We start from the raw sequence: 27,632 nt of genomic DNA, 5'->3' as shown, positions 1-27,632 counted from the left end.
GGTTTCACTTGTGCTATCCATGACACCGCAGGAGTTGGTCAAACTTTGTCTTTTTTTATTTTTTAACCCATAAAGACCCAAAAACATCCACCACCAACCAAAACCATCTACTGATCTAAAATGTTTAATACCTGTCGATCCACTAATATTATCAATACATGTAAATAATTGGTGTAAAATACAGTGTGTCATCTTTTCATGGTCATCAGATATGACCCATTTGGACGTTCAGAGGCTATGTAATTACCGTGGAAACACTGTCATCTTCTACAACATTGATTCACCAGTAAAACCCATGGAGTTGGATCAATGACAGTGGATGGAAACACGTGTTTCATGTTCAGTTAATGATAGATTTTACTGAAAAAAATCACTTTTTATTCAGTTTTCTATGTTTTTAATATAATAACCATCCACTTTCATTCGAGCTTTTGTGAACATCTACATCATTGGTGTCAAACATGTGGCCCGGGGGCCAAATCTGGCCTGCCAAAGGGTCCAATCCGGCCCGCGGGATGAATTTGTGAAATGCAAAAATTACACTATAGATATTAACAATCAACAGTGTCAAAATCATTTCATTTCAGGTTCCACATACAGACACATACAGTCCAATTAGAATTCAAGTGGGTCAGACCAGTAAAATATTATCATTGTAACCTATGAATAATGACAACACCAAATTTTCTCGTTTTTTTTTTTTTTTGGTGTAAAAAAGTAAAATTACATGAAAATGTTTACATTATCAAACTATACGTTTACAAAAAATGTGAATAACCTGAACGAATATGAACAAATGGAAATGTCTTAAGAAAAGTAAATGCGATTTTACCAATATTCTGCCCGTTACTAAATGTTTTGTGCAATTGTAATGCACATGTGTAAATGATAACCTGATAAACTGAGGCATTATATTGTTAAAATTGCATTCGTTTTTCTTAAGACAATTCAAGTTGTTCATGTTATTCAGATTTTTAAGAAAACTTTGTTGATGTAAACCGGATCATAACATAATTTTACTTTTTTCACTATTATTATTTTATTAGTCCGGCCCACTGGAGATCAGATTGGGCTGAATGTGGAACTGAACTAAAATGAGTTTGACACCCCTGATCTACATGACCAGTACATTAAATACAGGAAAATATCTGATTTTCACAGGAAAAATGCAAAATTATTTTATAATAAATGGTATTGAATCACTCAGGAAATGTGAAATACAGAGAAAAAAAACTAATTTGGGAACTGCCACAAAAGTAACACTGGGTCTTTATGGGTTAAACTAAATCTTGTGGTCAAGCACTGGCCCACGGTAAAATAAAAGACACAATGACAATGATGAGGGAAAGGGAGAGTGGAAGAGAGAGGAGGAGGATAAGTGGAAGAGACAGGGACGATGGCCACAGAGACATCAGACGTTTGGATCCTTTGGACAGTTCACTGGGACTCTTCTCCTTCTCAGCGTTTGGCTGGCAGATGATCAGCGGCCTGACCTGCGATATGCTCTCCTGCAAGACGGAGATCAGGGGGGAAATTAACACGTATCAGTCAACAAGGAAACACAACCCTGACTCTAATGGCCTGTTCCAAAGTGCTGGGAGGTGGGAAGTTTCAGATGTCCAACTCAGTATCAAAGCTGGAGGTCCTAATAGCAAAGTGAACGTGAAATACAACATGATGTTAACACAACAATGGCGGCTCACAGAGAGCAAGTTCGCAATGACAAAAACTTGACAATGTATAACACAGGTGTCAAACATGTGGCCCGGGGGCCAAAACCGGCCCACTAAAGGCTCCAGTCTGGCCCGTGGGATGAATTTGTGAAATGCAAAAATTACACTGAATATACTAAGAATCAAGGATGTTAAATTTATTTTAGGTCAATTCAATCTAAAGTGGGTCAGACCAGTAAAATACTATCATAATAACTTATAAATAATGAAAACCATTTTTTTCCCTTTGTTTTAGTGTAAAAACAATAAAATTACACAAATGTGTACATTTACAGACTAGCTTTTTACAAAAAATGGGAATAACCTGAACAAAAATGTCTGAAGTATGTGGAATCTTAACCCTCCGGTATCTTGTCCAGCAAGGCCCTTACTAAGCACCAAGTGTGCGTTTTTTGCACACTTGTGGAAAAATATCCCAAAAATTTTCATAGTTTGTTTTTAATTCTTTTACACTTTCTTCTATTTCGTCAGCTTGAGCTGTAAATAGAAATACCAAATACTCAATAATTGTCATATTTTTTAACCCTTTAAATGCCATGTTTGTAATGTAAACAAACCATTTATTTGGAGACAAAAAAACAAATAAAAAAATTAATTTTTTTCAATATACTACATAAAATTGGATCACATACTATTTGATTTTTTCATCCTGGCATATGTCGATGATTAACTCCAACATTGGTTAATTTGCATTATTATTTTTGGCGCTAGGTCAAATGTCCAAAAATACTAGCATCTGTCACCAAGTGTGCGTAAAATGCACACCTATAAATCAAACTATTAAATATTATATATTGATTTATTTTTCTGCTCTAATTTTATTTTATTTTTGTAAATCAAGGTCAGCCCTAATCATACATATCAAATGGAAGAAATAGTGCGTTTTAGGCACACTTGGCAGACAGATGCTAGTCTTGTAATTTTCTTTTGTTTACAATGTGCACATTTTAGTTGGTGGCCAGAATTTTAAAGATCATGCAAAAATGAACAACTTTTGAATTCTAACTTTATTTAAACTGTGAAAAATAATATGAAATTTTTTTAAATGAAGTGCAAAGTGTGCCTAAAAGACACACCTGGATACTGGAGGGTTAACAATATTCTGCCTGTTATTAAATGTTTTGTATATTTGTAGATTCACTGTGATGTTGTGATGCATATGTATAAATGATAAAACTAAGGTATAATATTGTTAAAATTGCAAATATTTTTCTTAAGAACTTTCAGGTTGTTAATATTCGTTCATGGTATGTTCAAGTACAGTTCGTACATGTAAACATTTTCATTAAGGAATTTTGTTTTTTTCACTCAACAACATGGAGAAAACATTGGAGTTGACATTATTTGTCAGTTCTTATCCTATTATTTATATTATTTTACTGGTCTGGCCCACTTCAGATCATGTTAGGCTGCATGTGGCCCCTGAACTAAAATGAGTTTATGTATAATGACCGCATCCGTCGTTTCGCCTCTTCCATCTGGTTTGTGTATTTGAGAATACCGTACTGTCGACAGTCAAAATACCACTTCAGTAAGAAAGCAAATAGGAGCTTAGATCTGCGGTCCTCCATATTTGTTGTTTATATTCAATGTGGATCACCTGGAATGCTTTGAGGTGGGATGTACTTAACTCCAGTTGAAATATGTCCAACCTCCCAGCACTTTGGAATGCTCCATAATGGCCTGTTCCAAAGTGCTGGAAGGTGGGAAGTTTCAGACGTCCAACTCAGTAAAATGCATCGGAATGCCTATCAAAGCTGGAGGTCCTAGTTGTAAAGTGGGACCAGATCGAACTACCCCCACCTCAACGTGAACTACAACGTGACATAAACACAACAATGGCGGCTCACGGACAGCAAGTTTGCAATGACAAAAACTTCATAATGGAAAATGACCGTATCCGTCATTTCACCTCTTCTATCTGGTTTGTGTCTGTGAGAATACCATATCGTTGACAGTCAAAATACCACTTTAGTAAGAAAGCAAATAGGAGCTTAGATCTGCGGTCCTCCATATTTGTTGTTTATGGTCAACACAGATGGTCTGGAATGCTTTGAGGCAGGATGTACTTAACTCCAGGTGGGCTATATCCTACCTCCCAGCACTTCGTAAAAAGTTGAAATGCTGTGTAAAATGTCTTGTAAATCTCCATATTTTATTCTCAGTCGAGCATATAAAACATATTGAACTATTAAAATGGGAAAAATGAAATATTCTGAGGAAAAAATTGGGTCATTTTGAATCAGACGGCAGTGACACATCTATCAGCGTAACATCCCTTCTTCTTTTAACAAAAGTCTGTGGACATCTGAGAACTGAGGAGACCAGTCGATGGACTTTTGGGAGAGGAATGTTGTCCCATTCCTGTCTAGGGTTTCCTCGTTACTTAACTCTTTCGGTGCCAGACAGTTAAGGGGCTAATAAGCCTTAAAAGTGCCACAGAATTTGGCCGTTTTTCAGTATTTCGCGTCGTTTTTATAATCGAAGTCTGAATCGTCATCAGAACTCATTTTCTAGCAGATGGGACTGTTTTGACATATCGCTGTGTTTACGATATTACTACAAAATGGCCATCTAATTTGCATATGATTTCATTCATAAATTCATTCATAAAATTTCCCAAGCAGAAAACGAAACGCGAGCTCTTCCTTGGTCAAAAACCGCTCGATAACATCCGACCGATTGCTACTTAGATTCAAAACGCACCGGACGAAGCCGATTCATTATTGATCGTGATTTGCAAGAAGATTTGAAAGAACGTCATCGAAATGTGAGAAAGAAATGGGGGTGGATGGTTTGTTTGTACACAAATATGGCGTGTTCTCCAAAGCTGATCTGATTGGCCCGTGGCACTTTAAAGGTTGTATTCGTAAAGCCGATTTAATTGGCCCATGGCACTGAAAGAGTTAAATGTTCTTGGTCTTCATTGTTGTATTTGTACTCGTTTTATGATGCAGCAGATGCTACCAGTTTGTGAAAGATCTGGACTTCAGGCCCCTGGACTCTTGTCCTATTGAAGCCATAATGTTGTAATAGATGCAGTGTGCAGTTTAGTTTTGTGTTGCTGAAATTGACATCTGAAAAAGGCGTCTTCTGGGTGGGAGAATATGCTGATCTAAAACCTGTGTATGTCTTTCAGTACTGATGATGTCAGTCCAGATACAAAACCTGCCCATTCTGTAGGCACTAATGTGACCCCATACCATCAGAGATATAGACTATTGAACTGAGCAGTGATACAAACCAGATGGTGTCCTTCCTCGTTAGTCTGGAGGACACAGCAACAGTGGTTTCCACTTTATTTTGGTTCAATTCATGCGACCACAAAACAGGTTTCAACTTTCCCTGACTCTATTTAGCATGAGCTTCGGCTGCATTTTTGAAAAGTTTCCAGACTTTTTTGAGATGTGGTGCTTCAATCACATTCAAAATCGATATTATAAAAGGGAAGTGGACTGTGTTTGTGTGTGTGTCTCGGGCATCACACAAAATCTGGAAAGAGCTGACTGCTGCAGTTTGGTATACTTATGTATTTTTGGTCAACAAAGAGACTAGCGAAAACGGCAAGTTGATAGGACCAATATTTTGGGAGATATTTGTAATTTCAGAATACAATAGCCTTACAATCACATAGCTATGCACATGACAGTTGACAGGAAGTGCAGTACCATACTGCATGATAGGAAATTAAGTTAAAAACAGGAACGATGGATTTACTAACTTCAGTCCTTAGGTATCGTTTAATAATATACTAATTGTCGTTTAAATTTTAAAGAATGATTTACCAAACAATTTTTATTCCAGACTAACATCTTTTCCCAAAAGTCAGCTCTCCTCAGCATAAGAACTACCACATCTAGAACCTGTGGTTCAATGTTCTATTTACCTTATCCTTAACCAAAGGTCCCTAATTGCTCAGTTGCAAACAGGAATCCTTCCCTTGGCCGTAGAAACTGGGAGATTCACCCAAACCCCAGAAGAAAACAGACTTTGTGGACTGTGTGATTTGGGGGAAGTGGAAAATGAATCACATTTTCTTTTGTATTGTCCTCTATATGATGAACTGAGAGCCCCTTTGTTTGATGATATGTGTATCCGAAATCCTGATTTGTTCTGGAGCACTGATGATGACAAGATGAAATGGTTGTTTAGTTTTAATGTATATAAATTAGCATTATTTGTTTGTAAAGCCAGGAAAAAGCGGCAGATGTGTTTGTTAAATAGGTCAGTATTTTGTTTTGTTCATATCTATTGTGCCTATTGTCTGGTGTTTGATTTTTGGTTTGTATTTTTGGTGTCTTATAAGCCCATGTGAGGGCTGGGCATGTTTTTTTATGCAAGACACAATAATAAAAACATTCATTCATATCATTCTCTTAAAATAGAACATTAGGTTGTTCTTTATATTCTACTGTGAATAAAATATGAGTTTAGGAGATTTGCAGTTCATTGTATTCTGTTACATTTTACACAGTGTTCCAACTTGGGAAAAGGGGAACTGGGGTTGGAACTTCAGTCCTTTACCTCTAGTATGGTTCTGCTCTGTGCTCTGTCAGGGCTGAGCCTGAGGTTCCAGCGATGGGACCTGTGGCTCCGCCCACCATCGTCTTCACTCTCAGTGGTGTCTTGCCGCGCAACTCGCGGGCGTTTACGTCTCCGTGAGCTGATTCGCTGGAGTGAACCAGGCTCCTGAAGTCTAGACAAATCGGATAGTGAAACACAGAGATGGGAGGAGTTACAGTACAAATACAAAAAAATCTGTATTTGAAACCTGATTTGTTCTACACACGTGTGAGAAAAGTACTTCTTGCCACTCTATAAAAAAATAACGTGTTGTCAATTATTTTGTATAACTGAAAAAGTGGTGAAATAGAAATTCAAATGATTTTGTATTAAATAATTTTTTCTTCTAAAGTGTGTTTAATATATGATGCTAATAAAAGGTTAGCTACATTTATTCAATTCAACTTTATTGTCCACAGTGCATTGAGAATGGACAACAGTGTCAATGTTATATGGCTGTTTGAGTTATTATTATTAATAATAATAATAATAATAATAATAATAATAATAATAATAATAATAATAATAAAAACAGAGATCAACACCATAAATAAAAATTAAAAATGTATACATTAATACTCACAGCCCCAAAATATTTTAGCTTTTTATAATAATTTTAACTTATTTTGTAGGTTCCCCCTCTGTCTTACCGAACTGCTGTTTGATTACTAGCAACTGTTAGCACAACAGCTAATGATAGCTGATTGATTTCTTAATAAAACCTAAATGTATGTGATGAAAAAATTTACTTTATATTTAAAGCAAATGTTACACGTTTATATTCACTGCCCTTAAAATCCCAGAAACAGAGGTACAATATTTAGAAATATAAGTGACAGGAAGCATAATTCTCAAACATGCAACAAATAAATGAGGGTTTCAGTACAGATCAGGTGGTGATGTGTGTGTAAGTGTGGGTCAAACCTGCTATCTGTATCTTCTATGTCAGCGTCTGCATCACTTTCCCCCTGAGGGTCAGACAATACATACTCCTCCTGTAGGAAAACAGTTAAAACAGGACACTTTAGCACAATATCATTTTACACCACATTTAAGGTTATTTTTAGGATAAATCTTCTATTTTTCAAAATTCAGTTATTGCACCAAAATATTAAGTCGTATACATGTGTCTAGTGCAGAGGTGAGTTTTATGAGAGAATATGGTTCCAAAGTGAGATTATTCTACATTTTGCCAATAGATTAATGCTTTTAAAACTCAGTTTTATGAAGTAGAACACAGGTGTCAAACATATGGCCCGGGGGCCAAATCCAGCTCGCCAAAGGGTCCAATCCGGCCCGTGGGAAGAATTTGTGAAATGCAAAAGTTACACTGAAGATTTTAACAATCAATAGTGTCAAAATCATTTTAATTCAGGTTCCACGTTCAGACACATACAGTCCAATTAGATTTGAAGTGGGTCAGACCAGTAAAATATTATCATAATAACCTTTAAATAATGACAACCCCAAATTTTCTTAGTTTTTTTTTTTTTTTTGGTGTAAAAAAGTAAAATTACATGAAAATATTTACATTACCAAACTATACTTTTACAAAAAATGTGAATAACTTGAACAAATATGAACAAACGGAAATGTCTTATGAAAAGCAAATGCCATTTTATCAATATTCTGCCTGTTACTACATGTTTTATGTGATTGTAATGCATATGTGTGTCACATCTGCCACCAGACATTAATCTGGTTTTGTCTGTCTTGTGTGTTTTGTCTGTCACTTCCTGTTTTATTTTGTTAAGTTCTCCTCATGTGTCATGTCTGGTGTCTTTGCTTCCTTTCCCTAATCAGTTCCACCTGTGTGTGATTACCTGTCCCCACCCTGATTTGCTCCACCTGTGTCTCATTGTCTTCCCTCCCTCTTGTGTATTTAAGCCCTGTGTTTTCCCCTGTCCTGTGCCAGTTTGTGTCGCTTAATGTGTTACTTACCAGCGTTTTTTGGATCCTGTTTGTCTGTGTGCCTGTTTTAGACCTGGATTGTTTTTCTGGACCTCTGCCTTTCTGCCTGACCCCTGTCTGTGCCTCTGCTGCTGTTTGCCTCAACGTGTGTTCGACCTTTTGCCTGTTTTTCTGGTACGTGAGCTAGTCTAATCCCAATGTACTGTTGCCTATCCGTTTGCCTCACCGTGTATGACCTGGTCTGTTTTCTGACATCCCTCTGCTCTCTCCTAGTCGGATACCCGACGTGTGCTTTCGGTCCGAGCTGTGAGGGTCCATCTCCGGTCTGCCTCACAAACCCTGTGAAGAACCCTGAACTCTGTAACCTCAAGAATCTGTATTCTAACACAATCTTTGACTTGTCAGTTAAACCTGTGTTTAATAAACACTATAAACTTTTACGTCTGCTTCCGGGTCTTGCATTTGGATTCAGTCACCGTACTCAAATCGTTACAATGTGTAAATGATAAACTGATGAAAATGAGGCAGAATATTGGTAAAATGTTAAAATTACACTTGTTTTTCTTATGACAATTCAAGTTGTTCATGTTATTTAGATTTTTAAGGAAACTTTGTAGATGTAAACCTGATCATAATATAATTTCACTTTTTTCACCGTTATTATTTTACTGGTCCGGCCCACTGGAGATCAGATTGAGCTGAATGTGGACACCCATGAAGTAGAATAACAGTATTAGTTTCAGTTGTAGATTTAACACTTCATTGCATCAAAAATGTGGACACGAGTTCTTTGAAGTCTTCTTAAAGGGGTCATATTTTGGTAAACCCACTTTTATTAGTCTTTGGTTCATTTATTTGTGTATTTGAACCCTAACAGTTCATAAAGTTTGAATTTGAACCCTCCCGGTGCTGCAAAGCTATCTTTATATTAATTTTGGCAAAAAATTTAGTGGATTTCTACAACCTGTTTGAATTCCTTCTTAATTTGTCTATAACTAGTTATGTCACAACATTTGCACATATAAGGTCAAGACTTTTGATGAACATTTCTTCAAATATGCCATAATTATTTGTCAGCAGGAGCAGTTGTAGTCCAATATGTCCAAACTTCAAGCTGATTGCCTAAAATGTTCAGTTGTTGGTTGAATGGGACAGAGTAGCACAGCCAACATTCTGGAGGGGGTGGGGCATGAAGTGGCTCATTTGCATTTAAAGGACCAGCGCTCAAAATGACCTTTCTGGTGTCATTACTCAGAAATAGGGTTGAAGATGGACCTGTGGAGTTGAATTAATGAAGAATTCAAACCCAAACATAGCATTTACAGTTTATGTAGACCACAGGGAAATGTTTGAAAATGCATAATTCCATTTAAAAAAAGGCAAAAATACCACTCCTGTAAGCCAAACTCTGAGGAACATCATGACACAGGCATATTTATAACATCATATGGTGGAGTCAATGTATTTTTTGTGTGTCAGTTGTAATTGTAAGTGCCTTTTAGCTACATTGAGTGAAGTTGTTGGAAGGAACACAAACCAGCCCCTGGTGAATCATCACTCACACCACTGTTTGGAAAACACAAGCAGCAGAACTTGATGCCATTTGACTGTGATGAGCGAGTGTGTTAATGCGTCATTTTCTCTTAACACCACTATTTTTGGTGCATAAACAGACATAACACCTCTGCACATGAGGAATGGGCTCAGTGACTGTCTTTTTAGTGGGTGCTCTCATTGTCTGAATTAGACATTAAGGTCACAGAAAGGACAGCGATGACAATTACATTCCTAGATGACAAAATACCTAATTTAGCTCATTTGCATAATATCTAAAATACACTAAGTATGCAGTAAAATAGTAGTATCAGTGTCGTCAAACTGCGCCCTACTCGTGGCCTTCATCAAGTAGAATGAATGCTCATGTTAGTCATATATTGGAGTCTTATAAAACTATCATCTGACCGCCAAAGTAACAAGCCAACACACATATCTGTTAGAAGGTGTTATATCTACAGACACCTGCAGATATAACACTCTACAAGTGTCAGTGCATCCACACTTGCATGGGCACATCTTACACTAACACACACACACACACACACACACACATTACCTCTGTGCCGTATCCCTCTGAGTATCTGGTTACCATCACTCGTTTTTTTCCACAGTGTTCACACAGCTGTGTGTTCTGAGAACAGAAAGTACAGAGAAGTAGAAAGACAGAACAGATAAAATGACTGACTCAAATTGAAATGCAACAAAACCATGGACACTTTAGTTCACTGCATAAAGCAATTTCATGACAGTGAAACAGCCTAGTTTCTGGATTTTCCATTAGAAAAGTGTTCTCTATGTTGTCTTAACCCTTTATCGGGCAAGTGACTATTTTTTGTCGTAACAAGACAGTGACAGTAACAGTTCCAGCGAGGACAGTGAATCAAAAATTTCAGGTCCGATGTGGTCTCCAGGGTCTGTAAGGTCCACCTCTGCATGAATAGTGACTGGACCTGCTTTGTTAGGTACCATGAAGTAATGGTACTAATGTAAGGAATGATGTTCAAAGGGAGAATGTGGATGTGGACAGGGGTTTTAATGTTCTAAAAGTGATCTAATGTTCTAAAATGCATGTTCCTTTCACCTTACATGTATTTTTTTTATATTTACTTCTTGGATGATTAATTTGATTTAATTTAATTTAATTTTGCCACTTATGGGTAAGGACCAAATATAGTGACTTTATTTACCTTGATTTTCTACAGAAATATTTCACAAAACTAATAAAGTCTTCTTATGTCCTCCAATAACACAGTAAAGAAATTTCGAATTCAGTGTATTTCTATGAATAGAATAGAATAGAATAGAATAGAATAGACTTTATTTGCCATTTGCACAGATACATCGCAGTAAAGGTACATTGGAATTCTTGTGCATTTCCCAGAATCACAGAGTTAGATAAAGACTTGAATAAAAACACAAACAAAACATAAACACAGCTAAAACATATAAAAACAGTTATTGTACAGACAAACACAAATACACATTTGTAAAATAGAGTACTGGTCAGAAAAAAAGTAGTAATAATAATAATAATAATAATAATAATAATAATAATAAGAGTACTAGACGGTAAAAACAAGTTATTGCACATTTGAATAGAAATTAAATTAAAGTACTGGGAGGTAGAGCAGGTTATTGCACATTCAGTTAAGAGAGGATTAATGAACTATAAAGGGTTTAATGAGATATTCTGGCTGATACTGACTTCAGTATAATGAGTTGCACACTAAGACCATTGTCTACAGTGTCTTACAAAAAAAAAAACACCAGTAAGACAATGGTTTGTAGAAAATGCCAGCAGAAGGACCAGACTGTTGTCTTCATTTTAAGAGTGGGACCACCTGCACAGCTTCACACTAGTAGACCGTTACATCTATCCTCATAGTCACATACCAAAGCCATCAATGGATTAACGTTACGACTCCATAGACATAGATTTTACACACATCTCTATTAGTGTTAAATTATCATCAAATTTTCTTCTTAATCTAAAACACATAGCTGGTTATTTTGACCGTCAGTCAAAATAACATTAATAATCTTCACGTGGTGCATTAGCTGATAGTTTACATTATAGTTCTGTTAGATTAGCTGTTTTTAGACTGAAAACAGCCACAGGAAAACCACAAATCGGCTCCGTTTTCTGTACGGTTTGTGTTGTCAAAAGATGAAATAAAGATCTGTCAGAACTGTCACGAGTGTGAACTTGCAAACATAATAAGCAGAAACTTCATACGCAGTTCATACGTTTCATTATCAAACTCAGACGTCTTAGATCCACATTGAATGGATCAATGGGGAAGTTTAATGTGGTATGGCATCCTTTTATTTATGTAGAACAGCTGACAATGCACCTTGACTTTGGTTAATGTGTGCTGTGGAGAAAGTGATTGGGTAATTATAGTGGAACCATTTAATTTGTATTTATTTATTTATTTATTTATTTATTTATTTATTTATTTATTTATTTGTGGCGTCTTATACCTCTGTTATATGTCTCAGTGTTTGTCTTACTTTTTGTATGTTTGAAAGACTGAATATGAATAAAAATACATTGATCAAAAAAAAAAAAACCTCAAGCATGCAGAAGAAACACTGCATTTTTTCATCAAATTTCATTCTTTTATTTGGGAGTTGTGCCTAGGGGAGAAAACAATGGTAGTGCATCTAGATTTTAGCCTGTGTTTGTGAATAAATTCTGTCCATATCATTACAGGACATATTCAGCATAACATTAGAAAACTTCATCCTAAACAGACACTCCTACCGCTTTAAAAAAAAAAAAAAAAACATGTAGAGCCTGTGCCTTTTGTCGTTTTCCTATTCCTTTAGTAGGCAATATTTTTTGAGTGGTTATGACTTTTATTCCAGATTTAAGAAATATTCCAGAACACAATGTGTTTTTCCCACTGGCAGATGAATAAATAATCAGAATGGTCAGAGTTACAGTATAGACAGAGTTTGTATTAATACCTGGCATCATGTGATTAATCGATGTTTTCTATAAAATGTTCTTTTAATATTTAATCCTCAAAGGTCTAAACATTTTCTAGCAACCAAAAGTATCTAATGATTGATGTATCTAATGAATGAAACATTTGCCTTTTATTATAATGGGCATATTTTGATGACTTAATGGTTGTTTTAATGCTTTAAAAGTGATGTTCTAATATTTATATTTACTTCTTGGATTTTTCTTTTTTTTTTTTTTTCTTTTTTTTTTGACACTTATGGGTAAGGAACCAAGTACCGTAACTTCACTGACCTTGATTTTCTACATAATAATAAAAACTGTTGAAAAACTTCACAAAAGTAATTAAGTCTTGTTATATCCTCCAATAACACACTGAGGTTGAAATTTTGAATTTCAGAGTATTTCTATGTATGAGTGCACAATAAAGGGTTAAAACAAGATAACTGGATTATGTTAAGTATTGATTCATTCACATTTATTTCAGGGTTTGTACTGATACCAATAAGAGAGGTAACTGATATTGGAAAATAATACACAGTGCATTAAATCAAATATTGGTTATTTAAATGAAATCTTGGTGTAAGCTTCAGGATGACACCAACATATGGATGGATGGATGGATGGATGGATGGATGGATGGATGGATGGATGGATGGATAGATAGATAGATAGATAGATAGATAGATAGATAGATAGATAGATAGATAGATAGATAGATAGATAGATAGATAGATAGATAGATAGATAGATAGATAGATAGATAGATAGATAGATAGATAGATAGATAGATAGATAGATAGATAGATAGATAGACTTTATTTATCCCAAACTGGGGAATTCCAGTGTAGCAGCTGCAGGACACACATACAATAAAAAATACAGTACCACAGCAAACACAAATAAACAACAAATACAACACTATACACTATATAATATAGTAAGATATAGTATATAATCTATACTATATAGAATATATTAGAAGTATAAAAACATCTGTGTAGAATCTGAAATGTAGGTGAAACTCAGTCATGTTTCAACCATATTTCACGTCAACGTTCACATACAGAAATGAGGCATCATAATTATGAGTGGATACGTTTATCTTTTTCGTTTTAGTGTAATAACCTGTCAGCTTCTTTCTACTTGTGTTGTGTTCAAATACACTGCATCAAACCAAGGTCAGTGAAGGGACAGATTTACAGCATGATTACAGATGAAGAGCGGCTGCCGACACTTATGTGGGAAGCCTTGGCACTCACCGGCGTAGGTGTGTGTGCTTCTGAATAAAGTGTACAGGGACCGGCCTCGCACAGACACACAACATCTACCTCTCCACAACTCGCCCCCATCTGAGACACAAACAAGGACAGAGGATCAACAGGAGATCCGTTGACTTGTTAGGAGCTGTTTGCACTTTTCACCATTACCCAGCAGCACATTAACAGCTTACACAAGGAGCTTCTTCTATATTCTCAACATATATTATAACATTAAACGTCTAACATGGCATGCAAGCTTTCACCCATACATACCAAGACTGTGTTTTCATTTCCATTTACATATTTGCACATGTAGGAAGCAGTGGTGATTTAACCCAGAAAGACCCCAACTTCAAATTTCAGGCCACCCCAAGGTTGAAAAACACTGATTAAGAGGAAAAAAATCATATGGGAACTGCCTCAAAAGTGGCTCTTTATGGGTTAAGAACACCATGTGATACAACCCTGTCTGTAGTCGCGTTTCCATTGACCTTCAAATTGCGCAAATATAACTTGCGCATCAAAAATTTACCGAATGAAAAAACGGCAATTTCGCCAAAACTCAAATTTTTCGATTAAAAGTTTTTGCGCTGCCAAGAGGTGGTTTTTTGGGCATAGCGCAAATGGTATATCAGGCAAAACTGCAATGGAAAAACCTTTGTTTTGCATTTAGAGTCAGGTGAATTAAAAAGACAGATGTTGACGGACGTTACAACAAGCAAAGAAGAAGAAGAAACATGTCGCGGTACGTGTGGACACACCAGGAAACCCAATCATTTTTTAATTTAGTACGAGATAGAGGGGTGATATATAATAATAATGAATATACAGGGGTTGGACAAAATAATGGAAACACCTTCACCTCAAGATGATAATGCCCCAATCCATACAGCTAGAATTGTTAAAGAATGGCATGAGGAACATTCTAATGAAGCTGAGCATCTCGTATGGCCGGCACAGTCCCCAGACCTCAACATTATTGAGCATTTATGGTCAGTTTTAGAGATTCAAGTAAGACGTCGATTTCCACCGCCATCGTCTCTAAAAGAGTTGGAGGGTATTCTAACTGAAGAATGGCTTAAAATTCCTTTGGAAACAATTCACAAGTTGTATGAATCAATACCTCGGAGAATTGAGGCTGTAATTGCCGCAAAAGGCGGACCTACACCATATTAAATTATATTTTGTTGATTTTTTAAGGTGTTTCCATTATTTTGTCCAACCCCTGTATCTGTAAATCAACACCATATTTACGTTCGTCGCCATGTTTATGGAATGACTTCTGGTGTCATCTCGCGATAATAAATAGACAAATCATCGCATTTGTGATTTAATGGAAAAACCAACACTTCTGTTTTTTCAACATTATTTGAATATTGGTAAAGTTTTGCACAGATGTCCAATGGAAAAGCGATTAATGACTCACTGAAAATTCTGGATTTTAACTTTCCTTCAAACTGCTCAACAGTGGAGGATAGATGACTGGTAATAGCACAGAAGTGACAAAAGTTTAGAAATCTATGATTCTGTTTCAAAATAGTAAGTAATATCAGAGTTGTGATATCAGAACTGTTAGATTTGGTCTCATCAATAGACTTAACATCATCCCTTCAATATATTTAATACACAAAGGGGTCAAACCTGTAAAATACTGCAATACAAACATAAATGAATATACTAAATAGTTGGAACTAATAAATGTATTACTGTAAAAAAAAAAAAAAAAAATTATGAAATTTTTTTAAAAGGGGAAAAAATGGAGGGTTTAGATGCTGGTTTTGTTGTTATTTGACTAAAAACATTGTATTTTGGATTTATATTATTACAACAGTTAAAAGGTATTTCCAATAAGGACAATATGGTATTTTTCTCTCCAGAGTTTTACAGTCTTTGAATCTTGTAACAAAAGGGAATTTCCAAATCATCATAACAAAATGCTAACACGTCTTCTAAAAAAATATCATTAGTTATCTCATTAATGTCATTTCATTGTTTTATTATTTTGCATAAGTTGCCATTAATTTGAATATTGTGCACGACAAATTAAAAATTGCAGTTTGGGCTGATGTATAACCCACATTTTGTACTTAAAATCTCTTTTAGGATCCATTACTTCTATCATTTGATCTACAGTCATTTCAAGTAAATATTCATTCATGCTAGCGATCAGAACCTTTTGACTGTAATTTAACAAATAACTTTAACAAATCCAATTATTCATCCATTGTCACTTTTTAACCCTTTAAACCCAAAGTCCAAAATGGTCCACCTGGACTTTTTTTTTTCTTGGTTTGACTGACTAAAAGGTTAGAAAATATGCTGTGAGTCCATTTCCATTTACAGAGCACTTTTTTCCAAATCTTTCAAAATCTACCAATCATTTACAATTTACTGCATGATATAATTCCGCTAAATCGACTTATTCTCCAGCTTCTAGTACAGGAATGAGTGAAATTACTGTATTGACCCAATAAAACCTATAAATAGGGATGGGAATCAATAAGAATTTAATGATTCCGATTCGATTATTGATTTTGCTTATCGATGTGATTCCTTATCGATTCTCATTGGGTGAGGGAATGAAAGAGTACAAACGGGTGTGTTTGTGGGTTTGCGTAACTGTCTGTTATATTTCTATCTCTGCACAGAAAATATAACAACAACAATATGTACAAATAATAATAACAGATGACACCAGGCTCAGTTTGGTGGGGGGGCGTACGGTGAAAGTGAAACTAAAGACGCTTCACTAATTCCTCTATTACCGCATTTCCGCTATGTGGAACCGGTTCAACTCTGCCCGTCTCCCGTTGTTGTGCACCTCATTTCCTTTCCCCTACCTTTGGAAACTTGTATTTGAGGGGGTACGACATTTGTTGCCCACACCAGAACCGGAACTGGGCCCAGATGATGGCGTAGTGTTCACTCTGCTGCTAGATTCACAAGCGCTGCTAAATAGTGAATCAAATTAATCACATGCTGTGGTCAAATGTTTGAACATATTGGAGGGATTCCACCCTTTAGAAGAAATGGAAGCTTTGTGGACCTGGTGTCATCTTTTTGGACCGTTTCTGCCTCAACACTATGTTGGCTACATTCTGACCAAAACAATGCAGCGTACGCGTGATGTCATCGTGCATGTGCATCAAAAGCGGAATCGATAAGCAGAATCGTTAAGCAGGCAGGCAAACAATTCCAAGGAAACGAGCTACTGGGATTCGGTTCTCAAAAAGAACTGGTTTTCGATTCCCATCCCTACCTATAAAGCACAACGTCCCAGGTTTCAGAAACCGTTGGAATTTTTCTAATTGCACAAACAGTGAAAGAGTTCCAGCCATCCAAACTGCATATGTGCAGGGTGTGTCAGTGATGACACGTCAGGTTTTAACGAGTTAATTTTGTTTGTCTTTCAATACAAAAGTAGGTTTATACCTGGATTCCCCATCAAAGTAAAGGCTGAATCAATAAAACCCTGAACTCAATGATCTATTAAAACTGCACAAATGATGCTTTTTTTGGTCATTTTTTGACAATTAAGTGTAAAATTAAAATGACAGAATATACTGTATACCACAATAATGTGAGATGGAACAATTAAATTTTACCTATGGAGTCTGACTAGTTTTGAAAACCATGACTAAATGTGACAGTCCTTTGGTGTCCTCACCTCACAGTCATTGTCAGACGTCTCTCCGGAGGAAAAGAGGCCGTGGGAGTCAGATTCCCTCCGCAGCATGACCTCTGACCTGGCTCACACACTCACATAGACCTACTGGAGACAAAAACACACAGTGGATCAGTTTGGGGTCCAACATCCAGATCTCAGTCGGTTACGAAGGGTAGAATCTCCACGTGCTGCATCAGCTGATAGTTTACATTACTAGGGGTGTAACACACAAACACACCCGTTTGTAACGGTGCACTCATTTGTACTGAACTGTTTCGGAGGTGTAACCAAACAAACACATGTACTCTATGTGAAGAACGCAAACACTCGCCTGAAGTTTCTACACGAATCTTAAGCAGAACATACAAAGTATGAGCAGGGTGGACACAAGCAGAATCCATGTGCAATATTTGATATCTTAAAGGTGGGATAGGAGATCTTAGAAAAACGGTTCGAGCAGCTACATTTTGAAAATACTCAATTCAAAAGTCCAAACCCCTTTCTTCAGACATCCGCCCAAAGCCACACCTCCAGAGTACTGGCATGTGCAATGCTTGTTCTCAAGGGTTCACGAGCGCTGCACAGCAACAACTGCCCCGGCTACAGCTCAGGCTCCGATCTATGCATACCTCATTCAGTCTCCTCCAACCCCCCTGCTCTTACAGAACAGCCCCAGCTCATACCTGTCTGACAAACGTTATATTTCCTAATGATTTATGTTAATGATGAAACAGTTTGCCCGTAAACTTTCCATCCTAATAGAATATAGCTAATATACCTAGCCTGGCTTCATTTCCTGTACAAGTGCTCCAAACCTCTGGGAACGCACACTGAGGGGTACACGCAGAGGGAGGAGGGGGAGGGACAAATGGCAGTTGAGTTTGATAGACATATCACCGTTCAATCATTTCGATTGGGTGCTTAAAATGATTGGATGGTGTTTTTTCAGTCCTGTCTGTTCCACAGGTGACTACATTTTTTTTTATTTTTGTGTTAGAGCATTTAAGTTATTGGTTGTAATTGGGGTGTGAAGGGGATTTTAAGCAATGTAGTAAAAAATTCACCAGGAAAACATCTCACACCCCACCTTTAAACGGATGTCTAAGCGATACACACACCATGCACATGCTGAAGGTGAACCAGTATGGCAGCTCAGTGCAACGTCACAGGTACAAAGCCAGAGTCGGAAGACCCTCCATCTTCTCTAAAGTTTTAGATTTAGGAGCGTTTCGCATTCCTTGTCAGTTATGTCAGGGGCACCACTGCCAATTGTGGGCCCCATGAAAGCATAAATGTTGTGGACCCTTCATAAATTCAGTATCTTCAGTATCAGTGTCGAACCAGGGGTGGGGGTGGGGGGTCCATACATAACATCACTTATGCTAGCGTGAAACGAAACTGAAACTTAACATACTTTCTACGTCCGACTCCACACTTCTGTCAGATCTTACAAAACATTTTCGCAACCTCTAATCTGTATCCACTCCACTGGACCCCCTCCACTGCTCTATGGGCCCCCCCCACAAATGCTGGGCCCCATGAATTTGTCATGTTTACCCCCCCCTTATCGGTGCCCCAGAGTTATGTCAATGGAGATAGACAAGTTGACAAAGAAGAGCGGTGTGCCAGCATTGTTTCATGAAGATCGGTTATCGGTTAGCCTAAGTTGTTTTTTGTTTTTGTTTTCTATGAAATTGGTCTCCTTCACTGTACCAAAAACGTATTGAAAATGTATCGAACCGAAGACCCCTGTACCGAAAACATACCGAACCAAAATTTTTCAACACCATTACACCCCTGTTAGCTTAGCTCTGTTAGTTTAGCTCTGACTTTAGACACAGCAAAAGTACAAATCCACTGTTTTCTGTACAGTTTGTGTTGTCAACAGCTGCACTAAAGATCTGAGTTCAAAAGTGAGGTATAAATATTTAAGATTGAATACTTTTCTTCTATTAGTCGAAGTAAATCCCATCTTTAAGAAATAGCTTCTATATGAAGACAGCATGTCTCTTAACCAACAAGACCCAAACAGCTACTGGACACTCACAGTGCATGCCACAAACCAGCCAATCAAATAAAAAGAATAAAGTTATCGAACAGCCAATCCAAAAATAGCATTGCTGTATCCGGGTAAGATTTAGATATTCGCGGCACAACACTGTTACAGAAGAGGACAGCTGTCACACTGATCTAACCGAAGTATAATAAAGAACACTAACATTATGTCTCTCTCTCTCTCTCGCTCTCTCTCTCACACACACACACACCTGCACTAATAATGCTGAAATAATAAATTAGTTTTTTTGTGTCATTTTATGTGTCATTTATCAGACCAGACCCCCGTCCCCACTCAAACTAAAACCACACCCCCACCGCTGCCGTGAAAATCTCACGTTATTCTATAAGTAAGGTGACAGACCTGTTTGCGGAGGATGTGGTGGGTTACATAGCTCAGTTGCTAAAAATCCCCTCATCTCATCATTGGCCACCTTGCGCCCCCCAAAAACAAATTTACTAGGGAGGGGGGGCATAAGACCAGGTAGGAGTATGTGCCTCTGTTATACTGTCCTTACACTGGGGGGTGGGGTGGGGGTGGGGGGGTGACGTATAATGTTGAAATGTACAACAGTGACTAACCCCCCCTGTCATTTGTGCAACTCGAAGATGTCCCAACACCCCCTGGGGGGTGGTACCGCCCCCATTGACAAACACTGATCTACATGATTTTTTAATTAAATATAAGAAAAAACATGATTTACACCAAAAAAATGCAATTTTCATTTATTTTTTAACGGTGATAAATCAGTTAAGAAAGGTAGAAATAGAGAAAAAATTCACAAAAGTAGCACTGGGTCTTTATGGGTTAATTAAAATACAACCAACACAGTGTATATAGGAATTTAAGAGTTAGAATCTTGAGTCTTTATTCTATCCTATTCTGTTCTATTCTATTCTATTCTATTGGCAAGACAAATGTATTTATAGAGCACCATTCATACCAAGACAAATTAAAATGCTTTACAAAGATAAAATTAAAATTACATTAAAATCCTAGAGAATAAAACATTCTATTCTATTCTATTCTATTCTATTCTATTCTAATTGATTCTATTCTATTCTATTCGCAAGGCAAGGCAAATGTATTTATAGAGTACCATTCATACCAAGACAAATTAAAGTGCTTTACAAAGATAAAATTAAAATTACATTAAAATCATAGAGAATAAAACATTCTGTTCTGTTCTATTCTATTCTATTCTGTTCGCAGCACACATAAATTGACCCTCTGCTTTTAACCTCTCACTAGAACATGCAGGAACACACCACACACTGCAGACTAAGAGCAGTGGGTTGTTGTGTCATGCATCCGTGGGAACAAATGGGGGGTTAAGTGCCTTGCTCAAGGGCACATCAGCCAAACCGGCGACCCTTGGGTCACATCTCCACCCTTCAAAAACCACCTCCAAACCCAAAAATACATTAAAACAGCAACAGACCACCAGTTTTTCCACTTCCATTTAGCAGAAAAGCACCTTTTATTCTTCAAATCCCCTTTGAGGGTTCAGTGAATGCATCATGTGAGTCTGATCAAAGCCGGTTAAGTTGAAGGTGGGAGGCAGTAAAGCTTAGATTCCAGTTTGTGATGATGTTAGAGCAGCCAGAGGATGATGGTGTGGGCTGGAGTCCAGCATCGGGGTCAGTGATTTGCCATGAGAGAACCTCACTGTAACATCTGCTCAGCACAATCCGCACTCCCATTACGTAATAAGCCACGTACGACACTAAATGATAGAAGCAGCAACTTTTGACATAAAGAATATTAAAAAAAATAAAAATAAAAACAAAAATATAAATATAAATATAAAATCCACATTAAAAGAAGAAGAGTTGGATCCAAACATAGAAAAAGTCACTAAAATGCATTTCTGATTAAAATAAATAAATGTCACAGTTTGAAAGAATCCGGATAAAGCCACCTTACCTCAAACGCATCCTCTGTGGGGACATGGGTGAAGCCATAAAAGGTGGATGTGGATTTAAAGGATGAGCAGGAGGACGCGGCGGTGCGTGTCATTGTGGCGTGGGGAAGCCATGAGCTGGCTCTGCTGGTGGATGTTTGACATTGTGGCGGATCCTGCGTGATGTCAGCCGAGCAGTGACAGGCACACACAGCACAGGCGGAGGCGCGCACCCTGCACGGCGATACGCTCCCAAAACAATACGGGGGCGCGGATAAATGCGAGAGCGACTTCCGCTTTTAGACTGTCAAAATAAAAAAAACCGGAAGTGAGGGGATATCTATCTATCTATCTATCTATCTATCTATCTATCTATCTATCTATCTATCTATCTATCTATCTATCTATTTCATTCATTCATTCATTGATTTTTTTATTGAACAATGAACCTGGGGGACAGAGCTTTTTCTGGAACTCCCTCCCCCCTTCTATCCAACATTGCTCCAATCTCAACACCTTTAACCCTTTCATGCATGAATTATGAGAACCTTGGCCAAGATATTTTTCCTGAGTGTTTTTATTCCTCTGTAGCAGGCATGTCCAAAGTCCGGCCCGGGGGCCAATCACGGCCCGCGGTCAGATTTTATACGGCCCACAGCTTCGGTTTTATAATGTATTATTTATGGCCCACTTGGACTGTTGAACAGAGTACATGAATCATAAAAGGTTCCAAATGCAGTTTCTCCTTTCACCTCATGTTGGCAGCACCACTCTAACTCTATCTGGCTCTGTGACTTTGCCGTGAACCCTTTTCGCTAATTTCTAACCACGGCGCCTGTAAATGAAAAAAAACGAAAGTTGACAGTGAGGGCCGCCGCTTCCAGGAGAGATAGGAATTACAATTTTTTTTCGCTGAAAATCGAGGTGATTGTGTTTGCCTAATTTGTCAAGAGACTGTTGTCTTGTTTAAGGAATTCAACGTAAAGAGACACTAGCAGACAAAACATGCTAACGCATACGACAAGCTAGCAGGGAATGAGCATTCTGAAAAAGTGAAGCAAGCTGCTTTAAACTCACAACAGTGACTCTTCATGTGAACCTGGGAGTTCAATGAATTCACCACCAAGGCAGGCTACCAAGTTGCCAGGTTAGTTGCCTCTAACTGCTGGTGTTATGTACTTGTAGATGTGACACAAAATATTACTTTCTGAACGATTCTGGGAAAGACAAGAGTAAGAGTCATATGTTTTCATCTGAAATGTTAACAGACTTTGCATTACTGAGTAATATATGAGTAATGATTACTCATATAAGTCATGTTTAAAATGAATGTGGGGTTAAGATTTTTTATCAACTTCTTGGACGTTTAAGATACTCCACACGGTTTGTTCTACGTTATCTGACTCCAGATGTGAAAGGAAGGCAGAAATGTTTTTTTTTTTTTTTTTTTTTAATTTGTTCACACCTGAGTGGCTTAGATTTGGTTACATTGCCATTTAAAAAAATAATATTTTGATAATGAAAATAAAGTTGTTTTTAAAATTATCGCTGTTATATGTAATTTTTACTGTTTAAAAAAACGTCCGAAGGGACCACTGGCCCCTGGCAATCTCCACATTATCAGATCTGGCCCTCTTTAAAAAAAGTTTGGACACCCCTGCTCTATAGGCATGAAAAAAAACAATGCAATCAAGTTTGTTTTTTTTTTTAAAGATGTTACAAAAATGTCCACTCAGCCGGACACCGTGTGTTATATTTTTGAAGCAAAGAAACATGAATTAATTAAGAATTAAAAACCAATATCAGAAAGTGATATGGAAAACTATGCAACACAAACACTTATCCATGCTGCTATACTGATGAATGGTGGAACACTGAGCACTTTTTGTCTTTTTGTCCTGTCTGTAAGCATGATCAAGTACCTGTCTTACATGTTCAAGGTCTGTACTGTTGTAATACCAAAGCAATCACCTAGACTGCAAAACAAATCTACCTATGGGTACAAATAAAGTAACCTTGACCTTATCATTCAATTTTTTTTTTTTTTCAGTATCTTCAATGTGATTTTTGCATTTTACAAATTCATCCCAGGGGCCTTATCGGACCAAACTGTTACTTGTAGTGCAGTATTTTGGCATCAGTACATGTATTTTGTTAAAGATTCAAATGCTTCTTTCACCATTGCTTTGAATGGACTTGAATGTGGTATAAATGTATACAGACAGTTTTCGTACAAATGCAGTAATTTGGCCTCTTTGGATATGTAAAACACAAACACAAAATGTTAAAAGGTATTGTACATATCCTTAAAATTAATAATTAAAACATGCTGTAGATAATACATACTTCAAAGCTGTCTATAACTATAACATGTATTTGTATGTAAATTCATATGTAAAATCATGGGCAAAAAAAGCTCATTAGTGTCAGTGTGGTTTTATTTTGTAGCCTAAATGAGGTGTTCTTCCACTATTGTTTTTTTCACACCTCTCTACTATAATAAAGATTGGACAAAAATGCAGTTCTGAAAAGTAGCTTATGTCAGCTTTAATATTCAGCCAACTCATAACTGGCTATACCCTGAAGGCCCTGATATTCCCTTTAGCCAAATATTGGGAAATATGCACAAAATAGGCTTTAAAACCTGCTGACATACCGTGGTGTAAGCGCAGAACTTTCTCGACCCCTGCAGTTTCAGAGGCCCAGAGGAGTTGCACCTCAGAGAAGTTGCCTTTTGCAGTTGTATCCAACCTCACATGAGACACTTTGAGTAAAGCTGAAGTTGTTTTTGCTCGTTTTACTTCTGGCTACAGTGTTGCCTCAGGATCAGGAGCTAAAAATAGTTTTGTGAACCAACAGGTCCAGTGCGAGGAACTTACATTCATATCATCACTGGTGTCTCCTGCCACTCCATTGTTGCACTGAATGTGGGGTGCACAGCCCTGTGGTACACCAGTATGCAATTGCCTCTCAAGAAAATGAGATGTTTAGTTCAAGATAGCGGTGTGCAGTGAAAGGTGTGTGTTAACTGGTTTGACAAGAATGTAGATTTGGAGTCAAATTATCTAAAATACCCTAATCCACCTGAGTCCAATGAAGTTACTAATTACCAGACTGTCAAACTTTTTTATTTTACCCATAAAGTTCCAGTGCTACTTTTGTATCCATCCCCAAATGATTTTTTTCCCGCATATCTAATCTTTTTTAAGTGATTTAGCACCATTTTTTATAATATTATCTGCTCTATTTTGCATTTTATCAGGACAAATCAGGTATCTATATTAAAAAGCCAAGTGGCCTGTGTGTGCGTGTGTGTGTGTGTGTGTGTGTGTGTGTGTGTGTGTGTGTATGTGTGTGTGTGTGTGTGTGTGTGTGTGTGTCTGGGTATTCATACCAAATCTGGAAAAAGCTGACTGCTGCAGTTTGTCATACTTATGTATTTTTGGTCAAAGAACAACCCAGCAAAAACGGCAAGTTGATGGGACAAATACTTTGGGAGATATTAGTAATTTTGGATAGCCTCAATAGCCTCATAATTACGTTGCTATGGCAAGAACATTTTGGCTGTGACTACTGGACAAAAGTGGTACAGCATGCACAAGTATACAACTGCATAAAAACTACCACATCTAGAACCCGTGGATCCACACAGGTCAATGTGCTAGTTCTCCTTGATTTTATTCACTGATCATGTAGATCAGGGGTCACCAACCTCTTCTCTTCTGTGAGCTATTTTTACATAATGAAGTTAGGGCTACTCTAATTTAGCAACATTTATTTATATACCTAATTTTCATACATACGCATATTTTGCATAATACGTTTGTAACATTGTTTTCTTCATTTATAATTTTATTTATTTATATATCTTTGTTTTAACATTTACAATACTTAAAAAGTGTTAATATGAAACTATTATTTTACTTTTATTAAGAAAATCAAAAGTAGAAAAAAACAAATACAAGCATTTGCATGCTGTGTTCCTAAATATCTTAATACTATGTCAAATATTATGAAATGGAACAATCCTGCATATTTTTATAGAATTATTAAAAACTAATAATACACACCTGTATGTGCATTTTTAATACTTTGAAATTGTGAAATGGAACATTGTCACTCACACAATAAAACTTCACCAGCATGTGCTGCTGTTTTTCTGAAGGATTTGACCTTTTCTAAATTCATATACGCTGTCAAAACATATAAATTAAAACCACAACTTCGTGTACATAAATCCACCATCCCCCGTCACTTTTACAGTCATCACACTGGAGTCAAATGCAGAGGCACCTGTTCAGGTCCGACTCCAGCTGTCTGAGCGCATGCGCACATAGAACACATATGTTTATGCTTATCTAGATGTGACCCACTTTACTGATGCCTCTGTTGAAGCGCTGGTCTTGGTCAGTTTAGTGAACATGGACTGTTGGTTTTGGGGTTCAGTTTTCAGTTCTTTTACCTTCTCTTTACGGAAACTGATTCCCACTGAAGAATCTCCAGAACAGTTGCTGTGAACTATGGTGAAATTCCCCTCCATGTTGCATCTTTTACCGACTGCCAGGCTCCGCCCACAGATCAGACACACCCACTCGTCTTTCACATTAGTCAAACAGAAGTCTGTGTCTTATTGTTGTGTAAATAACTCCCTGACTAAACTCCGCCCACATCGTTGCGGGGTTAAACCCACTACCTGTCTGGTATCTGGCTAACCCTAACCTGGCCCCACCCCTCTGCAATGACAGACAGCAAACCAGCGCTAAAGTTTGATTGGCAGATAGCTGACAGTTTCATCTCAGGAGGGGGGCAGGACACTTATAATTTTAATTGGGTGGAAATTTAGACCTGTTCAACCAAATGACGAATCAACTTTGTGTTCTTATATTAGTGACCCTTGGCAGCTACCGGTAGATCACGAGCAACGTGTTGGAGACATCTGGACTACTTCTATTTTTAGAACAGGCCTGCGGGCGACTCATGTGGTCCTTGCGGGCGACCTGGCACCCGCGGGCACCTGGTTGGTGACTCCTGATGTAGATGTTCATAAAAGCTCAGATTAAAGTTGAGGGTTGTTATATAAAAACGGACAAAACGGAAGAAAAAGTGACTTTTTCTGTAAAATCTATCATTAACTGAACATAAACCAAGTGTCTCCATCCACTGTCATTGATCCAACTCCATGGGTTTTACTGGTGAATCAATGTTGTGGAAGATGACGGTGTTTCCACAGTAACTACGGAGCCTCTGAACGTCCAAATGGGTCATATCGGATGACCATGAAAAGATGAAAAATAGGACCAATGGCCCTGTAGCTTACCGGCCAAAAAAAAAGCTTTGGGAAATGTATCCAGATGCCATTTATTTTCACCCAGTTATGTGTATTTATTATATTACAGAAATAGCCCATGTTTTGGTCATATTCCAATTAGATCTGTAAAAAATTCAAATTCCAACTTGATATCATTGATACTTACTGATTTATTGGATCAATCCACTTCCTATCTGTTATAATGGGAAAATTTTTCAAAGTTGCACCAAATCCAGAATCAGATCCGGATGGATATGGTATTTTACACCAATTATTTACATGTTTTGATCAAATTAGTGGATCAACAGGTATTAAACATTTACATCAGTAGATGGTTTTGGTCGGTGGTGGATGTTTGGGTCTTTATGGGTTAAAATGATTCATACATGAATGTTTTATCTGAGACGACTTTGAAATGGTTCTTCAACTGTCAGTGAAATTTGTTGCTAAAGAAAACTGGGAATGATTACATGTGATTTTATCCCGAGCTTCATCTTACACTGCAAAGGTCCTGAGGGATCTGGACCATAGTCAGTAGTTATGGTGGGACAGACAGACAAACAGATGAAAGGGGACACACATATTTATATATCCAACCAAAGACACACATACAATCTAAGACTTAAAAATGTGGAAGTCCCACAACAGTTTTTATCAAAGTAAATTACCCAGAAATGTTTGTTCCCATGGGGACGTGTGTC

At 37.3% G+C, this 27,632-nt stretch overlaps 1 protein-coding gene across 2 annotated transcripts; it reads right to left on the bottom strand.

Annotated features, from left to right (window-relative positions):
* Positions 1-1,188: 1,188 nt before the first annotated feature.
* Positions 1,189-21,848, bottom strand: LOC115438763 (uncharacterized). Of its 2 annotated transcripts, none has more exons than XM_030162561.1 (7): positions 21,647-21,848; positions 17,665-17,769; positions 13,998-14,087; positions 10,321-10,395; positions 7,221-7,291; positions 6,258-6,429; positions 1,189-1,508 (listed from the first exon to the last, which is right to left on the bottom strand). In XM_030162561.1, the coding sequence occupies exons 2-7, from the start codon at positions 17,731-17,733 to the stop codon at positions 1,296-1,298; spliced, it is 690 nt and encodes a 229-aa protein (XP_030018421.1). In that variant the 5' UTR covers positions 17,734-17,769; positions 21,647-21,848; the 3' UTR covers positions 1,189-1,295. The 2 variants fall into 2 exon arrangements, with proteins under 2 accessions (XP_030018421.1, XP_030018422.1); XM_030162562.1 differs by having other exon boundaries at positions 17,665-17,766.
* Positions 21,849-27,632: the final 5,784 nt, after the last annotated feature.

The sequence above is a fragment of the Sphaeramia orbicularis genome, chromosome 18 (genome assembly GCF_902148855.1).
Source record: "Sphaeramia orbicularis chromosome 18, fSphaOr1.1, whole genome shotgun sequence".
NCBI classification, from domain to species: domain Eukaryota; kingdom Metazoa; phylum Chordata; class Actinopteri; order Kurtiformes; family Apogonidae; genus Sphaeramia; species Sphaeramia orbicularis.
Note: the sequence above shows the minus strand (reverse complement) of the source record. Positions and strands in the feature narration are given on the sequence as shown.

Coding starts and splice junctions, on each gene's coding strand:
- LOC115438763 (XM_030162561.1), bottom strand. CDS start 17,733: ATGCTGCGGAGGGAATCTGACTCCCACGGCCTCTTTTCCTCCGGAGAG. Junction 14,088..17,664: donor CGTCTGACAATGACTGTGAG/GTGAGGACACCA, acceptor TTTGTGTCTCAG/ATGGGGGCGAGTTGTGGAGA. Junction 7,292..10,320: donor CAGAGGGATACGGCACAGAG/GTAATGTGTGTG, acceptor GTTTTCCTACAG/GAGGAGTATGTATTGTCTGA.